Source organism: Lineus longissimus, chromosome 4 (genome assembly GCF_910592395.1).
Source record: "Lineus longissimus chromosome 4, tnLinLong1.2, whole genome shotgun sequence".
In the NCBI taxonomy this organism is placed as follows: domain Eukaryota; kingdom Metazoa; phylum Nemertea; class Pilidiophora; order Heteronemertea; family Lineidae; genus Lineus; species Lineus longissimus.
In genome coordinates, this window is record NC_088311.1 from 24,029,470 (window position 1) to 24,050,782 (window position 21,313).

General features: G+C 40.3%; 1 protein-coding gene across 2 annotated transcripts; it reads right to left on the reverse strand.

Moving 5' to 3' along the window:
• Nucleotides 1-2,077: 2,077 nt before the first annotated feature.
• Nucleotides 2,078-20,056, reverse strand: LOC135487245 (potassium voltage-gated channel subfamily C member 3-like). 2 transcript variants are annotated; one of them, XM_064770767.1, is made up of 4 exons: nucleotides 19,304-20,056; nucleotides 6,372-6,631; nucleotides 4,823-5,088; nucleotides 2,078-3,359 (listed from the first exon to the last, which is right to left on the reverse strand). In XM_064770767.1, the coding sequence occupies exons 1-4, from the start codon at nucleotides 19,375-19,377 to the stop codon at nucleotides 2,484-2,486; spliced, it is 1,476 nt and encodes a 491-aa protein (XP_064626837.1). In that variant the 5' UTR covers nucleotides 19,378-20,056; the 3' UTR covers nucleotides 2,078-2,483. The 2 variants fall into 2 exon arrangements, with proteins under 2 accessions (XP_064626837.1, XP_064626836.1); XM_064770766.1 differs by having other exon boundaries at nucleotides 6,372-6,634.
• Nucleotides 20,057-21,313: the final 1,257 nt, after the last annotated feature.

Below are 21,313 nucleotides of genomic sequence, written 5' to 3' on the forward strand. Positions count from 1 at the left end.
ACATGGATTCTGATGCAGATTATGACAGATGGAGGACAAATCAACGGAGAGATTATGCAGGTTCAGTGAAGACGGATTCTCCGAGATATCACCATGAGGTACTGCCAGTGCGGTATCACGTGTCCAATGTCATGGATCTTGACGATGATGGTTACCTAAAACCCAAGTCATCCCCTGGAAAATGTAGAGATGGACAAAATAGAAAGTCGACATTGTTTGTTAGCGATGATGAGAGCCCTTCCCTACTTGATAATTCGGACGAAGAGGAAGGGCAGCTGGATGTAGATTCCGACGGGTATCAGGCGCCAAACATCGCTGGTGAGGCTTGCTTAAAAAATGAACCATCCATCAGAGAATCTGCCAATGATAGCAATAGCAATGGCAGTAGCAATTTAGCACTTTCAGATATCGTTGTTGAGTTCTCTTCTTCATCATCTAATGATTCAGACGATGAAGAGCTATATGCTGATGACCCACCTCATCAACCCGATTTCGCCGATTTGCAACGGAATGAGTCGTCATCGAGTAATTCGCCCACAGTTAGTACAGCATCCGATAATGAAGTGGATTCGGGATACGTCCAACCATCAACTCACAAAATAACTCTGAGGACTTATCAATGAATGCCTCATTCCCTTGTGACCTTGGGAGAATACATCTTTATAGTGTATAATACCTCCGCTAGACAGCGCTGATACCATTGTATATCCTTCGTTTCAAGCATGATTGTACTAGTATATCTACGACCCGTCGGTGACCGTGTTGTCACAAACATTTTCGTGACGATGTACGTACGTTCTCGATCTTCGATCGGCATACATGTAGTAAACATTTCTCATGAAACTTGGCAAACGACTAATTCAACGTAATTGTTCATAAATTAATCATTTATTATTATTTGAGATATAGAAACTGGCGCCCCCAAGCAGATCAAGAATGGAGATAATCTTACGTAATGGAAATGGCTGTCAGGGCTTCAAATACCAATTATGAAAAAACTCTGTGGACAGGCCCAATGCCACAATTTATATAAAATTTATCAATTACCAATTTTCTCCGTACGTGATGCGATAATTTGACGTAGGGTATCTACCAATGCAATTTTGTTACACCACTGTTGCGGTGGGGTTGTTCTGTCTTATTTCTGGCCATCAGGGCTGGTATCTGCAACTGCATAGCCGGACTAGAGTCTCTAAAAACATGCTGATAAAAAATCAATTTAAAAAAAACCAAAAAAAACCCACTGTTTGCTGCCTGTGACACCAATTAGAAAGCTCATAATTCTATGATGATTAAATACCTCGTCTCTTTCAGTATGGGAAGGCCAGCCTTTACACCTGTCGCAGAACAAATAAATATAAAAATTTAATAAAACTTGGAAGAGTAAAAAGATGTAAACTGTATAATGATAAACGGTGTTTATACATTGAGATTAAAACAACTGTATCCACTGCCGTGTATACCTAGAGCCTAACATACATCAAATGTAAAATCTTGCATAATAGGAGAAATAGTCTCGTTTCGACACAAAAAATCACTATAAAATTGCCCCACAATGTATCACTGCATATCAGGCGAATGGAAGTTTCCAGAAAACGTTTTTTTGAAGCCTATAGCGCAATGCATTTCGACTGTGACTTGATTGACTTCACTGCGTTGACAGGTATGTGTTACCGATTCGATCGACTCTATCTGGTTGCATGTACAACTACCACAACGAGACAGTGACAGACATAGTCGCTGAATCAAATGTCTGTCTCAATACTCTCTGCAACTCCTACTAGTATCCAGTCGCCAGAGAATTTTCGAAGATGTATAACTTTTTGTGACCTTTGTTATTCTGTGAAGCCCTGTGGTTAGCTAATGGCAGTTTCTAATGGCCTTATGTTGCTCTTGATGAACAAAAACAATCGTGTGAATATTCCGAGACATTTTCTAAGTATTCCATGCAAGCCGAAAATTCTTATCCTATTCCAACGGCATATTCTTATAAGATTCTTAATCAATTAAGATCTTATTCAGTTTACATGTGTAATATCTACAATACTCTTGTAAGATTCTTGATTAAAACTACAAGACGCTTGTAAAGACTGTGCATGTACATTTGTATGAAACTGAAAAAGGATTGTATAAGAATCAGCAAACGCATTCAAAGTGAAACATCATAAAGAGTGCAAAGGGTACTTCGTCTACTAACTGCTATAGGAAATTCTAAAAGGTAGGCAACAGTATTTGTCTAGACTATTTGTTTACGCGTTCCAGCAGTGTCTCAGAACGTGGCATGTGCAAGAATGTAAGATACCCGAGCAGTGGATAGCCAGGACACCATAATTATACATTGGTGCCAATAGTTTGAGCATAACCTTTGCATCACCTCCACGAACTGTGCTGAGGCGTAATTTTGTAGTCGAATTTCTCAAAGAAGAATACTATGAAGATCATTAAAAGTTTAAAGATAAAAGGTCAAGAGAAGAGTTGAAATTCTACACATTAGTTTCGAAGTTGGTTTGCACGGGTTTATATCTCCCACAACAAGAACTGCATCCTTTTTTCTCCGCATGTTCCCCGAGCTCCTTCTCCTTTTCCCCAAGCTTCTCGCTCGCTGCATAGAAATCGTAGAGGAGCGTGAAGTTGTTGGCAATGATAGGCACGGCCAGAGCAACGATGAGCACACCGGATAGGGCAACGAACGAACCGACGATATAGCCAGCGCCAGTGATAGGGTACTTATCCCCGTACCCTACCGTAGTCATTGTTATCAACGCCCACCACAGCCCAGCAAATGCATCCGGGTACATTTCACTTTTCGTGTCGTATAACTCGGATTGTTCAGCCTGATAGATTAACGTTCCGAAGAATAGCACAGCCACTCCCATGAACACTATCAACATAAAAAACTCCCTGAAGCTGATGCGTATCGAGTAGACGAAAATCAAGAAAGGGTTGTAGTGTCTGAGTAAGTGGAAGAGTCTGAATACCCGTAGGATACGTAAGGTCATGACCGTGGCGAGTACCCGGTTGTATTTGATGACACAGTAGTCCGGACTGCTGTAAGTCATGGCAAGGTGAGCGTAGGTGGGTATCAAGGCCACCGCGTCCAAGATGGTCAGCGGATGCCGAACAAACCGGCTTTTGTTTGGACAGAACAAAAGGCGGAACAGGAGCTCGATCGTGAAGAACACAGCACATGCCATATCAACATATCTCAGGGAAGATATGGGATGTCGAACTATGACGTATTCGTCCCTTCCATTGCACGTGTAGGACACATTCGTTGCTACCTCACCAACTTCCATTGTCTCAACACAGAGTCCAACTATATTACCCATCACAATGAGATACGAGACTGTTGCATAAATCTGAAAGGAATGAAACGCAAAATTAGACGAAATACTAACAACTGTCTTGATAGTCTCCACAACTTCCGCCAGAAGGCGTCAAGTACTGCAAACAAGTGAGTATCGTAACGTTCACACAAACAGGAGGGAGAGGCAGATACTGGTGTCTTTCTCTTCGGTATTCATTGTGAGCTTAGTTTCTACTTCTGCCCCACATCAATACATAATTCCATAACATTTTCTGAAAATGTTGATATCGGGCCTCTAGCTCAAATGTAATGGCCGACGTGCAAACCTGAACTAGCATATTCAGAACGCTTGATAAAAATGTTTGCCGCGGCTCCCCCTGTAAAGCTTGCTCATTCGATTCAGCTTTAATGCAGTCAAATAAGCCTTCAGTGAGCTCTTTCAACTAATTTGAATGAATGATTATCATCACGTCATCCAATGTACCAGTGGGAAAAATAGGCTCGAGTAATGAAACTGAATAATTTAAACCGCCACCCAAGAGGGAGAATAATAATACATGTATATCTTCAGTCAATCTACGGTGTACGTATAATCATACTATACATAACAATACAGTAGATTATTCTCATTTCATGGGAATTCTATTGTAGTTCCATCACGCTCACTCTTAAAGTTTCATGACTCCAAAAATCTATTAACGGGCTGCTTTGGTTGAGAAACGTAGAGAGGAGGCGTAGGAGAAATTGCTAGCAAGGGACCCATTTTAACCGTAGTGAAATTAAAAAGTAAAATGCACCAGACATGCCAGAGGCAATTTGCGTAGCAGTCGTTTAGCTTGTAAGAAACCGAGGGAACTGTGATGGTTATGCCATGTAATGGCTGTACGCGGATGCGTATATCACCTCGGCATTCCCTTCCACCCAATGTCAAACATTCCGATTAAATTCTTATAAGATTCTCATGTAATAAAATCATGTTCCCGATACAAGATTTAGATTATAGCTTTACTCGAATTATCCTGAAAGCTTTAAGGCTTCACAAGAATCATACAAAGATTGTACATGTACATGACTTGTATACGAAACTAAATAAGGTCCCAACATAGAATCTTTGCAAGAAAGTTGTTGGGATTTTCGACAAGGGTGCAAACAAACACTCGATCCGTGTCTCGGCTGGGCCATTCATTACTGAATTTACGTGAGCGCCTACTCATGATATGTGAAGTAGAAAACACCGGGAGAATACAGTATAGCAATTAATCAACCTCAGTCAATTGATGCAGACAACTACGGACAGACTATACAAATAGTCTCATTTTATGCGTGTTCTCTGCAGGTTGTGTGTCGACTGAGGGCAGATTACTTATTAATTGATTGATTCGAGTATCGTAACACGCCTGGTATCTCGTGCTGTGAGTAATGAAAGTCTGTACAGGAGTGAATACCCATCGGACGGACTACTCTCCGTTTTACACCGCGTTCAGCTTGGAGATGAGCGCCCTGTGATACCCTTACCATGGCAGGCCAATTCTGTTTCGGGTCATCTAGTATGGTCCAGACCTTCATTTTGCATGTCTTCACCTCGTCCTCGTCGACAGGCTCCGGAGCTTTATCAAGTTTTATGTGTTTTCTCTTAAACCTAGACAATATGTCGAGGTTGCCGCTAGCAGAGACATAGTTCGTAATACAGCACGCTTCCATTGTTTGATCTGACACTTCCCAGAATTTAAATTCTCTCTTTGCGATGACGCCACAAATATCTGACGGATAGTGAAGTTCTCCTGGAAAGTGAAAAATAAAGAATGAATCATACAATAAAATATTACATCTCTTTAAATAAAATATGTTTTTGATTGATATCGTAAAAGTAACAATAACACCGAATTGCTAAGAATACTGCACATTGCTTCACCCATCTTTGGGCGGCTTCAGGTAAACATGCCCCGATACAATAATATTACGAGCTGCACGTCATGCAATACGTCAGTTGCCAGCAGAGTTGGATATTGTACGAGTCAAAATCGAAGCTTTTATTCTCCTTCACTAACTTTGGCGATATAAGTTACTGGTGTCCCGCTGGTATTTTCAGAAGTTGCAGTTTGTGCTCGACTCTCAATTTCATTGACACCAGATTCGCTGCATTGATAAATGCAAAAATCGTATGATGAATTGAGATATAATTAGATAAAGTAAATAAATAGATCTGCAAAGGGAAGTTTCGAAAATTGAGGAAATCCTGGAAGAAATTGTAAAAAACCATGCGGATAAATTAAATGTTTGTTTCTGGTAAGAAGAGAATCTTTAGATGAATGGGGGAAACACAACAGAAGGTCAGGAAATGTCATCATGGAAGAAAAGTGTCTTTCGATTTCAATGTATGTGAAGTCAATTATTATCAGATGGGATGAGAGCGGATGAATTTTACACACTTTACCTAAACGGCGATTCCGACTGAGTCACGATGGTCTGCCAATATGTGATCCACTAATGGAAATGGAATTTGAAGTCAATGACTTTGATTAATGATTCAAATCCTTATTTAAAAGGAATACGTAGCTTGGTCTTTGCATTTGACAAAATGGATCATTATGTAAAACATTGCTCAGTATATCATCCATAGTGTTCTATTATAACGGATCTACAAAACCATCCACTTCAATATCAGTAAGAAATAATTAATAAGTTGATATATGATGGGTTCTTTTTGTAAAAGTTGCTTGAGAAACAACCAGCTGCTGATGCATGGAACTTGCACACTAACATGCATGTATTTTTCATTTGGTGGTTCACATCGTGTTTTCTGAAACTAGCCAGCTTTCCGCAACCCTCATGTACGAATTACGAACGCCTGTGGTGTGATCCTGGGAGAATTTATTTACGCAACACTTATAAATCGGCTTTCCTAATTAAAGTAGCTCGGGTTATGGGAGAACTATTCGAAAATCGTCGTCAATTATAGTTCATCTAAGGTTAAGTGGTACTGGAACAACTATAGCAATAGTAAGGCTGCCTCACCCCTCAAAAACTTCGAAGCACATACTATGGTGCAAAACCTTTTACCTACCTGTTCTATAGAAATCTATGATACTTTGAAAGACCCCCGGGTGTCTATTGAAGTAGTAATTGGTGGACAAAGCCTCATCATCACAACCATTGTTGATCTTCCGCTGGTGATAGTCAGCAAGTCGAGCAAGTTTCGTGCTGGGGAACCGCCATAAAGTGGAGAGTGGCACTTGGTGGTGGACGCCCGCTATGTTAAGGTTGATTGTCGTACCGCTTTGCTCGGCTTCCTTGAACTCGGTCTCTGTTCGTTCAACAGTACAACTGCTGGAAAGATAGACATTGATAAATAATCGTAATCTAAATGCATGATTTTGAGACACAGCTTGGTCGTTCAGTCGTGTGGCAGTCACCTGCGAAAAGCCAAATTAGAACATGATATGGTAAGGATGCCAACTGCTGTAGGATTCAAACCCTGATCGGCCGAAAGAAGTTCTTGCTTCGCCGCATAAAATTGCCGTGACATGTAAACGCCTCAAAGAGGATGCAAACAAATGAAAATGAGGAGGACAAGAATCAGAATGAGAACAAAACAACAACAACAACATAACAACAACAACAACAACAACAAGTAGAAGAAGAAGTCTAAAGAAAGTATTGAACCCTTCATATTTTAAACGAACGAAAATTGTCCCCGACCGGACCAGTATGGCTCTAGCTTTTTATGAAGACGAGGAAAATGCTTTTTGTCAATTATCTGCCTCGATGTACAAAGACCCAAAGGATATCACAGTGATATATTGGTCGTTTGGCATGTGCCACCACATATACCAATGGTACACATTGAACAAGTCCCCCGCCATTATGGCTTAACGTCTCTTACATCCATCAAACGATCAATGGCGTAACCAGCTGACTATTCAGCGATGCATCCTTCAATTACCATATTTGCGCTCACCCAGCCGCATCAGGGTCGAGAGAAATCGACGCTCGGACCTCGTGTGCCTTATGACTACTATGAACTACCGAAATATTTCTACATTGTAAAGGAATAGGCCACATGAACTACAAACGACTTGGCGCAAAAAAAGGTCGGCCGTTTTGGCAAAAATGACCTCATACCATGCAAACTCCTGCAAAGCTCTTTCTTGTTTTATTGCTTTAGATAATGTTGCCGGAGAAATAGTTGGAGTTTTTAGTTATTCAGATAAACGCTGCGTTCTAACATATGATACCCAAGGGTCCGACAAATAATGCTGAGGACTGACAACTTGGCTACTTCATACAGCCCAATAAAGTCTCCTGCCAGCAAAATTAGTTCTATGCTCAGAAATGTAAGTGATATGAAAAATGTCATCTTGCATAATAAGCTCATAAGCTCATCATCGCTAATGAGAAGAGAAAGCAGCCTTAGAACGCGACAACAGCTTTCCCCCAGCAGGTCCCGTCTTGTATCGAGTCATCTACTGCTCCATAGAAATAGAAGATATAGGCCGTCTTGAATCATCGATTTTGTCCTCATCTTGCTCCTCACATATAATGGCTGTTTGGTTCAACTGGCACTGGAACACAACTAAGATAATCTGCCGGCCTTGGTTGAATCAAGGAGCAGACACTCAGCTTCCAGACAATGCATCATTTGTGTTTCTTGGACTGGTCATGTCGGTGTCTGTTAACTCCAGCATGCCGAGGTCATAAATTCAAATCAAGATTCTAATAAGATTCCTCGGTAAGATCTTATTCAGTTTTGTATACAAGAGTATTTACATTCGATACAAGATTCTTGTAAGATTTTTAGTTAAGACCTTGAATAAGATTTTTAGTTAAGACCTTAAATACGAATCTTATAAGAAACCCCATTCACAGTTCAGGTCTTCAGGAGCAAAATTTGACCCAGGTCGGAATACATGGGGTTAGAAGTTGTGAAATATCGACGTGAAACTCTCAATACTCGTTATGATATTAAATCCTGAACCATATTTAATGAAACAAGATCTGAGCTTTGCCCGGTTTGACCTTTTCAGAAGTCTGCTGATGCGAAACACTGCATGCTTTTCGGTTAAAAAAGTAATTTACTACTCTTTATCGTCGGCGAATTTATTACAAAATGACACAGAAAGCAGTGTAACAGCTGCGTGCTTTGCTCTCACACCCTCTAATCGAACGACATCTGCACCTCATGTTGTGATACATCATTGCCATCAACAGATGCTTTTCACCATTGCGAATCCAGCTGAAATAGAGCGCGTGTTGATAATATTTGATGAAAGTGTTGATATGAGTTTTGTGTTGAGAGAATAAACCTCACTGCAGTGTCTTTTTCCCCTTTATATACACTGTTAAACAAATTATCAGTATTTACAGCTATTACGATTTTTTTCGAGAATAAAGAACAGTATATCTATGATCATACTCTACGAGCACACATATCATCCCACAACGATGATATATGGAGGATTTTTTCCATATCCGCCTATAACTCTTTCTATACACCATTCTCCAGAATAAATGGCAACTCTCGTACCACGTGCCGATCGAGAACTCTTCAAATTTGTTTCATGTACTGCGGTTTCTTCCGCACACCAATTCTGAACCACCCTTTCTTCAGCACACCATCATTCATTCCAGGGTCATCCATCACTATGGCTGCCCGGAAAACATCGACTCGTACAAAGACATGTTCATACATTGTCCATTTAATCAAGATCTCCCCCACTGTGAATGTGTGAGTGTGTAGCTTTAGTCTGAATAGCGCCAGTTCTTGATGTAGCACCATATTGGGAGATGGGGAAGAAGGCTTGATCAATTAGCGGAGTTGGCTCAACAACATTATGAAAAGTATGCAGCCGGCTTCTGCAAATATTTCACATTTCAAAGCTAGTCAAAGATGAAAATTGGTTCTTTTTATACTGTAAATGTACACACATGACACACACTCTTAAAAAAAAGATTCTTTAAGATTCACTTGTAAATTCTGTACATACATAATGTACATGTGTGCGAAACTGAATACGATCTTCAATAAAATCGTGTAAGAATCGGTATCTGTATTATTCAACCTAAGAACTTTGCAGTGTATAAGCTTGTAAATCTTTGCGCCTCTCAGCTAGTTCTGAAAAATTCAAACGTCCTCAAAGATTTGTCACTTTACTTTATTTCCCTACAACTTAGTTGATGAGAAATAGCAATGGGCCGTTTATTCGCAGTCACATCCGTTACCTCCCCTCTAAACCTTCTTCATCACCATCGGCGTTTTTCATGCAAAGTTGATTAACTGAAGTGAGCAGCGGTTATAGATGCTTCCGTCTTTTAATGAAATGAATCGACCAATGTCGGTAAATATTTAATCAGCTCAGCATTGAGATTAAGTGACGAGACTTAAATTCAGCACACAACTCCTAGATTGTAAAGTCGGCTGTAACCGTAAATAACAAAGATTGCAGAAAATTTCTTGATTTTCTGAACTGCATGGCACGTATTCTGAAGAGGCTTTTTTGTTTGATGTGACTTTCCCTAATTTTCTATTGTGATGCGTGATACACCCTCAACGTATTTTTTATCATCATCATCCCGCGGTTTTGCTTGAATTTCACAATGAACGCGATTTGAGTTATGTATGGATGCGAGTATAAAGTGACAATAAAGCTCATTTGAATTTGAATTTGAAATTAATAGTGCGGTAAGACGAGTTCCCGTACCATATCATCCTAACCGGTGTTTATCGTCTAGCGTTAGAGCCTTAGTGACACAGCTATGCAATAAAGTGGAACGGAAATTGCCAAATTGCTGTTCTTTAAATTGCTTTCTTGTTCAACGTCAGGAACATTACGGGTGATTTATTATAGAGTATCAACGTTTCGAATATAGAAGAACTGTACAGTCGCGGAAAAATAGAAAATATATTTATGTACTTGCAAATACAGGAAATTGGTGCATCGAAAATTGTGTTATGAAAAAATGAACTTCAGTACATTTATCTGGCTAAGTGAGATGTAGTTTGTGTGCTGCTTGCACAGGTACCCCCAAATCAAATTTGGGCGAGGTACATGGCTGAGTTTTTGGGCGATGATTGATTATGTGATACATGTACTGGCAGATTTTATCAGTCCATACGACGTAGCCTGCAGCTTCATCTGGGAATACATCGTATTACATATAATCCTACCCACCATCTCCGGACTTGCAGAATTTGGGAATTCAATAAATTTTATCTTTGCTAGGCTGAGAGTAGATTATGCTTGTGGCATGCATACAAATGAGACCATAGAAATGTGGTTAGCTCGTTATGTGAGACCGAGCATAAGTCGGAAATAATTCTCATATTCTGTAAACTTAGGGAGATTTTGTAACTCTTACGATAGCAATTCCTATGTCGAAATTTCAAACACACTTTTTATCAGATTCTTGTAGTACAATATCTTAATCGTTACAAGTACATGTACAATCTCGGTAGGATTCGTGTACCATTCCTTCATTTAGTTAAGATCTTTCCTCGATTGACTTCGACCACTTCACTAGCAACTGATGCTATTTCTCGATTATGATGTTGTTTTGATACGAAAGTGCATGATAGAAGAAAGTGTGTTAAAGTAGTTTTGCATCAGAGAGACAAAATTGATTTACAGAAAAGCCGGCGGAATCCTAGCCAGCTAGGATAGATTATATAATATTATATGTAGGATGGCTCTTTCGTATGCTTCAACCAAATATCTATCTATAATAATACGAACCGAACGGACAACACCAGGTGGTCAAAGCCCCCTGAGCATGTCGCATATGTCTGCACATCGCGAAACTCAATTATCACAAACAGCGCCATGCATTCGCAATACGCGGGATGTTGATTCTCATAGGGACGGAATACCACGCCTACACTTCATTCGTCAATTAATAGCACAACCTTTCTGGTAGTATGCAGCCAAGGTGGGTCTTGTTGTCAACATGAGTGAGAAGTTAGTGCTTTAGTGAAACCCAGTTATCAATAATTTAAAGAAGATTATCAGTTTTCAAGATCTTATTCAGTTTCGTATACATCAAGTTCATGTTGAATCTTTAAAGCAAACTTGTAAGATTCGGCAGTGGTTAAGATCTTAACTGACAGTCTTTACAAGAGTCTTGTGAAGAATGCACATGTACATATACATGAAACTGAATCAGATTTTAGCCAAAGATCTTATGACTCTTGTAAGATATTTGACTTATTTACAGCCATAATCGAGGGGTTGGACAGGATTGAGCTTTACTATGTCAACGTACCTGCCCTGCGATGTATATCTTTATAATGAACAATGATTTTGCTGTTCTGTTATACATGTGCAATGCAAGATGGCAATCATTTGTAATGCATTTTCAATTGACGAAGTCATTGATAAAGATGAGTTTTGGGTGACAATATTTTTGACATACGCTGTACATATGCCATGTAAGAGAGCCATCAAGACGAACATGGTAATGCGTGCAAGACTGGATGTAGACGAACGTCTACGACACCCTCGAGAGCCGGGTCTTGGCATTTCGTATTATGCTTGGATGGTTCTATCGCTGGGGTTCGTTGTAATAGAAAGAGTGGATGAAGAGTGTGGGAAACTTGTTGGACTGTATCATAATAACAGGTCTGATGATGGAGACTGATGTATTAGTTGTCAGCTGAGGTGGGAGAGAATGCGGAATTGGTAGAATTGCGGTCGAGCAATACATCCGTCATTTTTCATAGCCGGGTGGTCAGACCCCTAGATAAAAACCCAGAGACTGTAATTTTCTCCAGTAAGCGGATTCATGGTTTTTAAACCTTCCTTAATCCGTCCTTTAAGAACACCTTTAAGAACGTCTGTGCAGACACTGTTAAATTCGAATGGTTTTCTAAATTATTAAAATAACTTTAACATGGGTGGGAAGCCTGCTAATGCATGCTACAACTCGAACAACTTATGGATAATTTGTGGTATAGATGAACAAAATCTACTGGGTAGCAAGGAATTACTCTCCATATAATAGCATAATCATCTAATCTACATGAATATCATCATCACCGGTGTCAAGAGCGGTTTCTAACCTTTAAGCTAATGACAACATATGATCCCTTCCATGTGATGGGCGTAAATGCACAGTGATAGAGCACTCCTGAACAATATTACATGTCATGAACAATTTCCTGGTTACAATCAACCAAATTGAATCTTCATTACAATCATCAGCAGCGACAAGCATCAGTTCCCGTTCGACAATCAGGCATAACCGCGCATTCCTATGAATGTTAAAGCATGGGTTCCATCGCTTGGGTAAACTGCAGTATGATAGCCCGATAAAATGGTATAATACGTCCGGGTTACTCTAAAATAGCGGAAATCTTCGCAAGCTCCAAAGATTCACAGACAATACAAAAACTCAATAACATGGGTCTTCCGAGGTGTTGGTCTCTTGAATGAATATGCCTAGTAGCCAAATTTCAAGAAGTTAGGCACTATGAAACAGTGGATGGCAGAGCTCATGACAATTCCCAGAACTCTTCCAAGGACAATCTAGTAGTGTAGGTTGGTAGGGGATTCGAATGGACCGATTCGAATACCTTTCAAAGTTTTAGTTGTCCTTATTTCGGATAAAAATGCTGCTATAGGCAGCCAGTCAAATTCTGAACATAAACTCAGTCAATAGTTCCACGTCCGAGGAAGGGCAAGGCGCCCCGACCTTCCTCAAAAATGTCCATCAAAAGAGAGTCCTCCAGCAATAAATGGCGTTAGACTATCATTATAATCATTCCGCTTTAGTTATAAATTCGAACGGACCGAATTCTCCGATGGTAAGATGACGATCATCAAGATGACAGCAATGGTATCACTCTACTCAGCATTTCTTTCATCAAAGGCGTAACAACATTCGTTTCGACTCAATTCCCAATTCAATTTGCACTTTCTGATTAATGCCGGGGCGGACGTCAAGTGTATTCAATTGCAAACATGAAAAATCATAAAGTCCCAAGTCGATTTTTCCATATTTTCGGCTGAAAAAGGATAATCATCCATTTTCACAACGTATTGTTTGGCCATTCCGGTGGTCGCTTCGCTGTAATCGGTGTCACTGAAATCTTTCAAAAGTCATTACGTACATGTTTAATACACAATGTACATTTTGTATGATGATGATCTGACACGTGTGTTGTGATCACTATTACTACTATGCTGTATCCGATACAGCAATTTATTACAGTGTACAACTCAATTTCTATAGATCAAAACAAATCGAGATTCTGTGACGTTTCATACAGGGAATCCATCACGTTAGGAGACAAACTTTTGTATACAATGATATGCCATTAACTAATTACAGATCAGCACCGTTAATTAGAGATGAATTACATGTAGTGTTTAAGTACTTCTGCTCATGGACCCAAACCATGGATACCACTGATCGAATGTGACCTTGGCCGATATGTGCGTGTAGCCTGATCGTGCTCACCAATGCACATAGCTGTATAAGGCTCTGATGTGGTGTTGGTAATCTACAACTCATGGTACATTGCCGTTAGTACAAACAAATTAATCTCTTCCCGCCACTATTAGCATTTATAATGAACACGCATGCACTATTGAAATAGTCGTATTTAATACTCGTATTTAAAAATAACATACAATTCATTATTTGTGGCAACGAACTGGAGACTTTTGCATATTGATCACGCCTTATTTTTCTTGACAGTCCGCTACATTGCCTCGTTCTCCTCTGGGAATTCTGCTTCATATCAACACATCAGAGAGAACATTATTTCCAAGATTGTAAGATAGTGTGGTTAGCGCAGTTCCGTGGAACTTTGTTATCGCTCGCTGAAAGCATATCTTGTAAAAACTGTACATTGAAGCGAATACGGAACTGCTGATATCTCAACCAAGAATCTTATGAGAATCTCATCAGCGTTGTCCCCTGAAGAGACCAGAGTATGTTTGGTATCAATCTGGGACATGCCATGCATCACGCGTCAGGGGCAGGTTTGAAGTCATGCACGGAGGGGTCCACCACACTAGCTCGTCAGATCTTGCCATAAGTCCCCCATTGCGTAAATCCGCCCTGCGTGCGGGCTGAGTGCAGCATGCATATCGACGGTGACAGTTGTTTTAGTATTTGGCTATTTGTGAAGGAATGGCCTTTACGTCATTTTTTCCTGAGCTCAGATTGAGAGAAGCTTCTCGACTTGTTTTTTTTACTTGTAGGCCACAATTCCCTCTTATGCTAAAGATCCTTTATGCATTACGCACCGAGTTGAATAGGGCATTGTAAATGAACACTACAAGTTGTGAATGGGACATTAGAAACTATTAATAGGACTTATGTAACTGGCTCAGGACTGTTAGTGTTGATGTGTTCATGTTCGAATTGGCAGTCTAAGCCCTGAAGCAGAGTGTGGTGTGTGTGTACAACGACAAGGCGTCGACGAAGCGGTGTGGACTTGAACGCTGTGAGGCCTTTGTTGTTGTCACAAGTGACCCACTACAACTGTGTGTAGGGATGCTTGGAACCATGTTCTTCGCCGATTTATCTTGGCATGCTACCACCAGATCCTGTTGTGTGCGGGGCCTTCCGGACTAGCTGTATGCTGGCCTGTCTTGGCATTGCTGCCCCTAATTTGTATGTATTGTTTTGTAATGTACTGTTTGTTCTAAAATAAATATTACGAAAAAACACTTTCAGCGTCAGTTTTACTTCTGTGTTTCTGACCAGAACTGTGTCTGTTGTGGACCCGACTATCGTAGCCCGGCTGTTAAAAATAGCTTGACACCAAATTGACGCTAGCTTCAACTTAGAGTTATCTTTTCAGTTCAGTCCAATGGACTTTCAATTAGACTCGCCTGAACAAAGACGAATTTCGTCATGCTTTCCATTGGCTAACTTTTGACTGGACCCAGGCTCACTGGTTAAATGTGCATAGACCTTTGATAACAGTGGGGAAACTGGTAAAGCCATTAGTACTAATAGTACAGTAGTCATTAGGAAGATTTGGCGAGGGTGGGTAGACGATGGCAAAATGGTGATCCCGGAATTGGGGTTGTTGCTTTGAGTTATTTAGAAACTTGACTTAAACATGTTGAACGTAAAATCTTGCTTATTACATGGAGTAGGCCGATGTGAAAATAACTGCTCGCAATAGTGACAGATAGGGTGCCACGTAGGAAGAGGCAACGTAGCTGAATATTTGACCCCAGTGATTTAGAGCTAGGCTTTTACTTCAATAATACAGCTAATGCTTCTTGTTGCTATGATAATTATCACACATTGCGTGTTGTCTATTTCTCTATTGCTCAATCATGATATTCGTTTTGATCCACAGATTGCTTGATTATGTATTAGACCTGTTGCCGATATGATCCGCATCCATAAACACTGCAGTCAAAATAGCATTATGCGAAATACAACGCCTTTACTATGATATTGGATTATCAATTGATTTAGATGCATTATATAATAGTTAGGCATATATTACGAAGCTATTCAAATATATATCACCTTGGTCAATACGTTTCATTGCAAAAGCTTCAATCGGACTGGAATCCTACACCGAAGGCACGCCAATAACTATGGTTATATTTTACACAGGTACATGTACATGTACATGTACATGTAGTCTGGCTTAATTGTTATCTCTGGCCAATGCTATTTATTTAGCAGCCCGAGTGTCTCCTCCGTTATCTACACTAGTCAGCCCATTTTGAGATTTTCATAAAATGGAGTCAACGACAGATGGATTTGAGTCTCATTTTGGGCAAGACATTGCCACGAAGTTCCAATTGCTGGGTAGCCCTGGTAGCTAAGTTTCGACATAACTCGATGATTGGCGAGATATAAAATAGCATGCGGCGTCCCATCTGCCATGAGGCTTGTAATGTTGGCCATTGGTAATAAAATGTTATGGGGTGAGCTATAAAATGATGTGATCACGGCTCCAGAGGGAATATCAGAGGCTAATAAGGCTCGGAGGGAGTCCCAAATGGTAATGTAGCCTATCATGGGAATGCCTTGGGCACAACGAGCAGCGGATGGCTACAGCCGGTTCGTCCAGAAGCGGGGACTTATGGGCCCTATCCATTTCTGCGGCAATGACCCGTGGACGAAGATTAGTCAGACAGAACTGATTATTGACGATCAGTTCGGCATGAAAGCAGCCATTGATCAATCATTTGGTGGGGAAGACAGCAGTGATGTTTGAAGTCTGGATGATGAGAATTAATCAGATTATTGATAAACTACAGATAGAGGGTTCAAAGAAAGTTTCCAAAGAAAGTTTCGAAGCAAGGTATAATGTTTTGAGTGTTTCCGTCTCTGAATACATCCCATCAGCGTTTAGGCTAGGAAATAAGAACAACTTATTTCTCAGTTTCCTCTATTGAATGTTCATGGTCTTTCTACCTGTTTATTGTATGGAAACAAGGAGATTTTTGGTACACTAAAAGGGTAATATCAGTTTAACATGGCGATAAAGATACGAGTTGTTGTAGAAGCTGCGGTGAAAATTGGATCTTGTAAGTCAAGGTATTTGATATCTTTTTGAACCTTTTCGACAGCCGTTGAAGCTGCAATGACAACTGTACGTGGACCATCTCAACATATAAATGTCAAAAGCACATGCTCCTGGGGCTCCCTGATAACACATGACACACACACACATCCATGGGTCACACTTCCAGCGATATAAGTGGACGATTTCCCATTTTCGCAACTATAAACTACACGAACGTTTACATTGACACGGTATGCCTATCAATACCCAGGGCAGGTTCGGGCCATCATCATTCTAGCGGGAATGCACGTCATCATCATTCCAGCAGGTGTACACGTATATAGATTGCATCCCTGGGATCTTTGCCAATGGATGTATGCATGTACATACTATCAGAAGACCTGTGATTGTCCTAACAGCCAATGAACAATAGTTCCTTGTTACGTCATCATTGGCTAAAACGGTCGCTGAACAACCACCGTAGAGATATCACGTGACAAACTGAATGTAAAACCGGCCTGTAAGAATAAATCCAAACCATGTATCTTTCAATGGAATTCGTGCTTCTCCACTATAAGCTTTTTCTAAACCTCATACGGTGTCGGTCTTTCCAATCCACAACCGACAATAGCAAACTCAGGCTTGTTTGGCAGTGGAGAGGTTCTTAGCTGCATGGGACCTCCTTCTAAAATTACTCTTGCAATGTAGCAGCACACGCGATAGGAGAAACTGAGCATAATATCACCATAACACCTGCCTGTTCCTCTAGAGTCTCCCAGCCACGATATGAAGAGATTCATGAATGTTTAACGTGATCAATACTAATCTTAGCTCTGACTTATGATCATTCAGAGTCGATGTTAGAAGCATCATCAAGAACAGATAATTGTAATGTAATGGTGAGGGCATGTTTATATTTCGCCAGCTGAAACGCTTTATGTATGTGTAAGTCTGATATAAAATTCAATTTCAAAAGGTCCAGAGCAAGGGGATTTTAAAGGAGAACAATGCAATGACATTTTTGCAATCATTCTTAAAGAGATTTTCGAGGCGTGACTCCTAATGCTTTCACTACACCGCAGGTCGAAATGCCGATAGTTTTGTGAAGCACTTTGAGAATATTGTACATTTGTACATTAAAAAGCGCTGTGTAAGAACTCGCATTTATCTATTTTTTTAATTTTAAGATTCTTAGTTGTGACCTTATTTAGAATAGTTACCAGTACCAGGTCAAAAATTCCTAAATTCTTCAAACTGCAAACGGCACTTTTTGTCAGACAGTCGTGTTTTTTATGCTTTGTTCCTACTTTCACGACGGAAATCGCAACGTGGCCTTTGCATGCAAACTTTAGAAGTTCGTATCTCTATCAGTAATGACAATCGGAACTACGCCAGACAAAGACCATTAAATCAGATGTGCTGGCCGGTTTCAACGCATTCAGTCCCATCCTCCGATTCAGTGAGGGCAAGGTATCGATCGATTTATAAATCGTCGATCATTGGAAGTCCATAGATTGTATGAGGCAAAATAGGGGATGAGGTCATCTAGTTGCCATGTCCATGAATATTTAAACGAGCTTTTTATTTGGTTATTTCATGCAGTGATATACTTCGATTGGCTTGACGGCATGTTGTCTGTACAGTCTACGTCAAAGATAAACAGCCTTTTTCCATTCCAAGCAAGGTAACGCGGATGCCTGTGCAACTGATGGTGAAATCGTTCAAATGATGGTATGCTCCGTCATCTCATTAAACGGACGACAACCTTCAAAAGAAATAGACATCCCTTTATGTATTTTTCTGTATTTTTAAAGACCAAATCAATGACTCAGTTATGCTCATAAACTTTTGAACGAGACTGTACGTAGACCTGCATGTCCTTGGAATGATACGACGAGGGCGATGGAAAACATATTGTGTGTACAATGCCTTTGATTCCTACTATCATACAGTATGTTTTTGCCCGAGCAAAGAAAGCCTAAATAAACGAAGATATTCCCCTGAATAAATAAGGTGTATAATCTTATATAAACGGACCGTGTGTTCAAACAGCGTAGTACGGCGAAGGTTTTCGCACAGCAAACTTGCCCAAGCGAGGAATGTTCCGGTAAATTTGAGTGAGCACAACAAAATGAGGAACCTCCCCATCAGGAGGAGGTCTGCACGAGACGGGCACGGGACAATATGTCTTCACGGTCAAAGTCGCCAGATAATGTTTCAAGAGCTCTTGTCGGGTCTTGACCCGAAAGACTTTTGTTTATGGCATCTTAATTATTTTGTGACAGGTCGCGCCTTCTCCCATCAGTGATAATGTGTTTGCGTGATACCGTTCCCAACCGTTTTCCCTCACTGTTTGGATCAGCGGCTGGGCACGTACTTCTCCGATTCCCCCGTCTAGAAGTCGTCGTCTCCGCTGTCTATTGTCCGGTAACACTTAAATACGGGAATAACTAAAATGTAACATCGGGTGTGTATGAATACGCGTCGTTAGAAAAGCATGGAATGGTACTTACCCGGTCTCCGAGTTGAACTCCTTCATTTTAATGAGGGCAGTTCCCTGCTTGTGGTTCGGCGAGTTCTCCTCCATTGCGAATCATTGGCTCCAACTGGTTTTATGCAACCACCTCATTAGATAGAAAGAGAACGTTCAAAATATTTTCCAAGCCTAGTTGCGTTGCCTAATTCCATTAGTTAATGATTCTCTCCTATTTAAACTTGTAAAACAGTAAATGCTGGTGTATATCGTGAATAGAGTAATATGTACAAAGTAAAACAAATTGTGCGTATTCATAGATAAATGTTGTCCTTGGTCTGCCGATACATGTCACAAACGCGGCTTGTGGCGGGTATGACTCTAAGCACTTGAATAGACACTCTCCGCAGAGATCAAATTGATTATACAATATTGACACATTAAGCTATAAAGGTATGGTGATAGTCCGCTCATGGTGGGTAAACAGATTAAAGTAGGCCATGAACGCCACCAGGAGCGCACCCTACATCGCTTTCGTCGTGAAAGTAAATTCATTTAACTTGCCGATGTCCTGTCAGCTGATGTCCCATTTACCCTGTTCACTTCCGAACGTTTCTTGTAAGAAATATCCACAGAATACTGCACGCAACCTTTCTCTCCTGAGGAAAATCTCAAAAGAGCACGAGTGCTATACATGCACAACAAATTTGATTTCGAGTCTTCACTGGCCAATTTCCTTTGCAGTCGCGGGTTGGCCGGACCACGGATCCGATGCGAGATGAAATATCCTGCCACGGTCGGTACTTCATGAAACTAGCTCTTATAATTCTCACTCTGGCTTAATGGGAGCATCCTGGTGTTCTCTTTCTCTTAATTGTGATGGGATTGTGTATGCTGCACGCCATTGGTGGTTAGTCATCACCATGATCGCCTGTGTGAAACAGACGCTTGGAGTGATAGAATTATGCTATGGCCAGTAGAACAGAACGCCAGAACAATCAATTGGTAATAAATATTAATGAATTTGATAAATGTTTTTGCATCAGTTTTGCACAGGACGGCCACATGTAAATATGCATGACGTTTTCAGTAAAAACCATTTGCTAGTCTTTATTCATTTCAGACATTGTTTTTTTTTACATCACCATACTTTCGACAGTGGAAACAAGTCGTGTTACCGTGATAAAATCAGAGATGGGTGTCATCATCGGGGTGGAAAACCCCGCTTCGATCGTAGGCACAATTCTTAGTGAAGTTTCTTTTTATTTATTTAGTATGCATGTACTGTACATGACATGTGCAATCTTTACAAGATAAAAAGTTACGATCTTAAATGAGAATCTTACATGACTTGTAAGGATCATGCACTACATTTACATGAAACTTGATAAGATCTCAACTAAGAATCTTTAAGTAATATCAAGCATTCGAGAACTCGTGGATTTGTACAATTTACCGTGGCGATAATACGCAGCTGTCGATGATCCCTCATACGGATCTCACGGATTGTCCAGCTCTGAGGGAATGCCGACACGGACCGACAACTCGCGCATATCCGGTTTCTCCGTGTTTTACTAATAAGCTAAGACCGTAATCAAAATAACGTGGTTCGTAACCCAGAGTCCTGTCTGGGCCTGTTTTTGAAGAAGGTAAAAAATAGGGCTCTATCTATTCGTATTAATTAAGGGACTGTTCATTACGCAGGCAACAAGAGGATGAATAACGTAAAACGATTTAAGGTTGATTTTCTGTATATGCCAGCGTACAGGTGTTCGTGCGAACATTTTATTCCCATATACACGTAAGTATGAAAAATCATGACTAAGACGTACATGTTAGAAAATTAACAATTTATACATTTTGAACATTAATAAACAACCATTTTGTAATATACATGTATACAAATTTTTTTGAATATATTTTATTATGCACAATGAACACACCAACTGTGCCATTCACTTCACCACCCATCGACTGACAATAAATTTGACTACGAACGCAGGCGGTGGTCTGGGCTCTCGAGTAAGCTTGCGTTTGGTTTTGCTGAAAA

Coding starts and splice junctions, on each gene's coding strand:
- LOC135487245 (XM_064770766.1), bottom strand. CDS start 19,377: ATGGAGGAGAACTCGCCGAACCACAAGCAGGGAACTGCCCTCATTAAA. Junction 6,635..19,303: donor GAGTTCAACTCGGAGACCGG/GTAAGTACCATT, acceptor CTATCTTTCCAG/CAGTTGTACTGTTGAACGAA. Junction 3,360..4,822: donor AACAGAATTGGCCTGCCATG/GTAAGGGTATCA, acceptor CATTCCTTTCAG/ATTTATGCAACAGTCTCGTA.